Consider the following 3,760-nt stretch of genomic DNA (forward strand, 5'->3'; position numbering starts at 1 on the left):
GAGGTACAAATTTGGAGGTACACAAGTGACATATCCAGGATCTCAAGAGCTTTATTTCTACCAACCCAATATTCTGATCTTACATACTCCCATGATAGCAAAATCTATCCTACTTGGTTATTGCCATTATGGAAACTAAGGTTTTGAATTTGTGAAAGTATGGCAGTGTGATGGGGCACTTGCAGGAGGTCATACAGTAATGAAACATGGTCCAAATGACTTACAGGTAGCCATGTTTGTACCTTCACAGGGTGCACTGTCCCTACATAAGGGTCCACAGTAGCTACAAATGGTTATTGAAATTTATACCTATTTATTTAAATTTTATTTAATATTTAAATATTTAATATTTAGTAAATTTGATTACATGTTAGTTGCACTTGTCATATATCAAGTGATCAAAAGTCACACGTGGACAGGTTACCATATTGGATGTTGAAGGGTAAAATCCCCTATTATTGCAGAGAGTTCTCTTGAATAGTACTTTTAGTGAATGTTATTGTTACTTTCTGTTCTCTTGTTAGCTCCAAGGCCTTTGACATTTGCCTTTCATGGATGTAGTGTTTCTTATGTTATTGTTTTCCTATTTGACCCTAAAGACCTTTCCCACTCCCCTTTTATCCCTGTCACCAGCCTTAGTTATGAAGAGTTGTTAACTCTTGTGACAACACGGCCCTCTGGCTTTTCCTGTTGGTTTTGAAATTTGTGGTATATAATGGTCCAAATCTGCTCATACGTGGGCTTAGTTCTTTTTTTTTTTTTGACAGGCAGAGTGGACAGTGAAAGAGACAGAGAGAAAGGTCTTCCTTTGCTGTTGGTTCACCCTCCAATGGCTGCTGCGGCCGACGCACCGCGCTGATCTGAAGGCAGGAGCCAGGTGCTTATCCTGGTCTCCCAGGGGGTGCAGGGCCCAAGCACTTGGGCCATCCTCCACTGTACTCCTGGGCCACAGCAGAGAGCTGGCCTGGAAGAGGGGCAACCGGGACAGAATCTGGCGCCCTGACTGGACTAGAATCCGGTGTGCCGGTGCTGCAGGCGGAGGATTAGCCTAGTGAGCTGCAGTGCCGGGGCTTAGTTCTTGATTTGGCCTTATCACTTGGTTTGTCCTCACTTCTTAATACTCTAATTCAGGTCACCCTAGAATTTTAATCTATAACTTTCTGTTCTGATGCATATACTCCGTTTACTGTTCTGAACTTACTGATGTTATTCTTACTCCTCAAGATTTGACATTGCAGATATTACCGTTTTGTTAGTGTACTATAACTGTGTTCAATGTCTAGATTTATTATTGTGAAAACATTTTCAAAATGTGGTTGATACTATATGAACAATACCTTTTTAGTACTACAAGAGGAGAAATGGATTGGGGCTTGCATTAAGAGCTACTTTGAAGAAAGAATGCAGATTCTAGAGGTAGAGATTTAACAGTTCTTCATAATATACATAGAATATTGCTACACACAATTTTCAGACCAAAAATCTGCACATTTGACTAAATATCAGTTTATATGGTAGTGTTTCCATTCACATAAGCATTTGCTAAAATTCAGCTTCAGGATATTTAGAAAACAAAAAAATCAAAAATTCTGTAATTAATCCCATTTACAGAAAGATCAAGATGGCTCTGGTGATTAATTGTATTAAGAAATGTTGGTATTTTTCCTTGACATTCACTTGTCATTTCAGGGTGTACAGAGAGAAATTGCTAAGGGAGGAATCCTGCAATAGAGCGAATATAGAAGCAAAGAAGAACCAATTAAAGTAGGTAAATTGTTAGGAAATGTAATCAATCCTTAATTATCTAAGGACTTACTGGTGTGTATATATATATTTCTTCATGTGTTAGGGAATTGTTGAAAAAGAGTAAAATGGAAGTTTAATCACTGATTAAGCTGGTCTAAAATGTAATTGCATCTCTTATTATGGTGCTTTTCACAAAGTGGCACTTAATAAAACTTGTAGAATTGTAGATAAAGGAAAGATAGACCACAAAAGATTAAAATCAGCAGATTTAAAATGCCTCCTTTGTTGAAAGTAGAAGAGCTAAGAATTCCATGGAAAATAATTTTTTTAAGTAAAACAATTAGGTAAATTAAAAAGTGTTTCTACAGTGAATTAAAAAACAACAGCTCCTATAATATTTCCTATAAGGCTATGAGGTAGATTATATAATATTATACCTATATGATTACATGGTTGAGTATTAGAAACATAAGATGTATTTTCAAGATAGATATTAGAAAATTTCAATTTTTATTAACTGGTTATGACACATCTACTAAAATTCAATATAAATTACTTTAAATTCTAAGGTTTTTTTTTTCCTTGCATTAGAATCAAATCGCTGCTGTCAGGATGTCTTTTTTACAAAAGTCTATTTGTAAAGGTATGACAGACTCCAAGATAACACTTCCTTCTAACTCTAGGTGGCAAAAGATGCCGTAGCTAGGTGTCCAGATGTTTAAATAGGAACTGAATCAAAGGCATCATTTCTGCAGGCACCAGGAGCGGCTTACTTTTTGCCAGATTTCTTAATTCCACCTGTGGCCAAGGGGCCTCTCCCCATGGCCTTAGCTTTCAGCTTTCCCAGTTTCTTCTGCTTCTCCCTTTGTTTTGGCCTGAAAGCCTGATCCTCCTCACCCATCTCCTTGGCCTGCTTCTTGGGCTGTTTCAGGGGCTCCTTCTTGCCGCCCTCCCTGCCAGACACGGTGCTTGCCCTGTCAGTATGTCTTGTAAGTTCATTTATATATAGTGGACTCAATTTTGTATTCATGAATTCTACATGTTATGCATAAACTTGTCCATTGAAAATATGCTTGTTGAAGCTGTTAATTTTAGTTATGCTATTCAAATAGCCTTTACTGGGTCCTAAAGCCAAAATCAAAAGCATTATTATATATTTGTTTTCAACTTACAGTAATCTAAAAAATGAAACTATATTTTAGCTGCATTAAAAGTGGGAGAAAATGTAATCAAGTAAGTTGTTTCGGAAACCTTTATTTTTGTATTTGGGCAGGCCTCATCTATCACCCAAAGCTTTCCTATTTTTCTCACTTGAGCTTTAAACATATAGACTAATTCTTGTGTTTTATTTTTTTTTGTTCCTGTTTATCTATTGAAATTCCCCTTCATTAAAATTCTATTTCATCAGGAACCCACATCATAGCTGCCTTGCCTTGGTAAGAAAACCTGACCAGGAGCGAACCATGCACAGTTGAGGCAATGGGTAATTGTGGTCGTCGGGTGATTGTGGGTACTTGAAATTACAGCCTCTGTGCTGGGCCGTGTTCACCAGGATGCTGGTGAGAGGGAGAGAGTGAAGGAATGGGTGATGGTCTGTGAGAGACTCACAGAGATGCCTTAGCTCCTGTCCTTCTGGTTCAGCTTCTGAAATCCTTGTGCCCTGATTATTCTTCATTTCCCGGCTTTGAATGCCCATGGAGCCTGTGTGTTTACCTTTATGGTAAACCCTATTTTAATTAAGTTTGACTTAGAGGATTTCTATTTCTTGCAATTTAAGCATAAAGATGTTTTTACAATTTTTTCCTGATGTATCTATTTCTCTAAATTAATCTTTAGCTCTTAATCATATTGGATCTCATTGGTTTTAATTAATTTATAATAAATTAAGATCATCACAACTCTAACTCCAGATTTTTTCTTTGCCATTCAATATTTATTTTCTGGGATTTTATACCATATTTTAAAGTAATATTGAAATTTTATTATATTATTTTAAATAATTTCTCCTTATAAA

At 36.5% G+C, this 3,760-nt stretch overlaps 1 protein-coding gene across 1 annotated transcript; it reads right to left on the reverse strand.

Moving 5' to 3' along the window:
• Positions 1-2,515: 2,515 nt before the first annotated feature.
• Positions 2,516-2,776, reverse strand: LOC133763161 (translation machinery-associated protein 7-like). The gene has a single exon (XM_062196468.1). The coding sequence runs from the start codon at positions 2,774-2,776 to the stop codon at positions 2,516-2,518; it is 261 nt and encodes an 86-aa protein (XP_062052452.1).
• Positions 2,777-3,760: the final 984 nt, after the last annotated feature.

This window comes from Lepus europaeus, chromosome 1, assembly GCF_033115175.1.
Source record: "Lepus europaeus isolate LE1 chromosome 1, mLepTim1.pri, whole genome shotgun sequence".
NCBI lineage: Eukaryota > Metazoa > Chordata > Mammalia > Lagomorpha > Leporidae > Lepus > Lepus europaeus.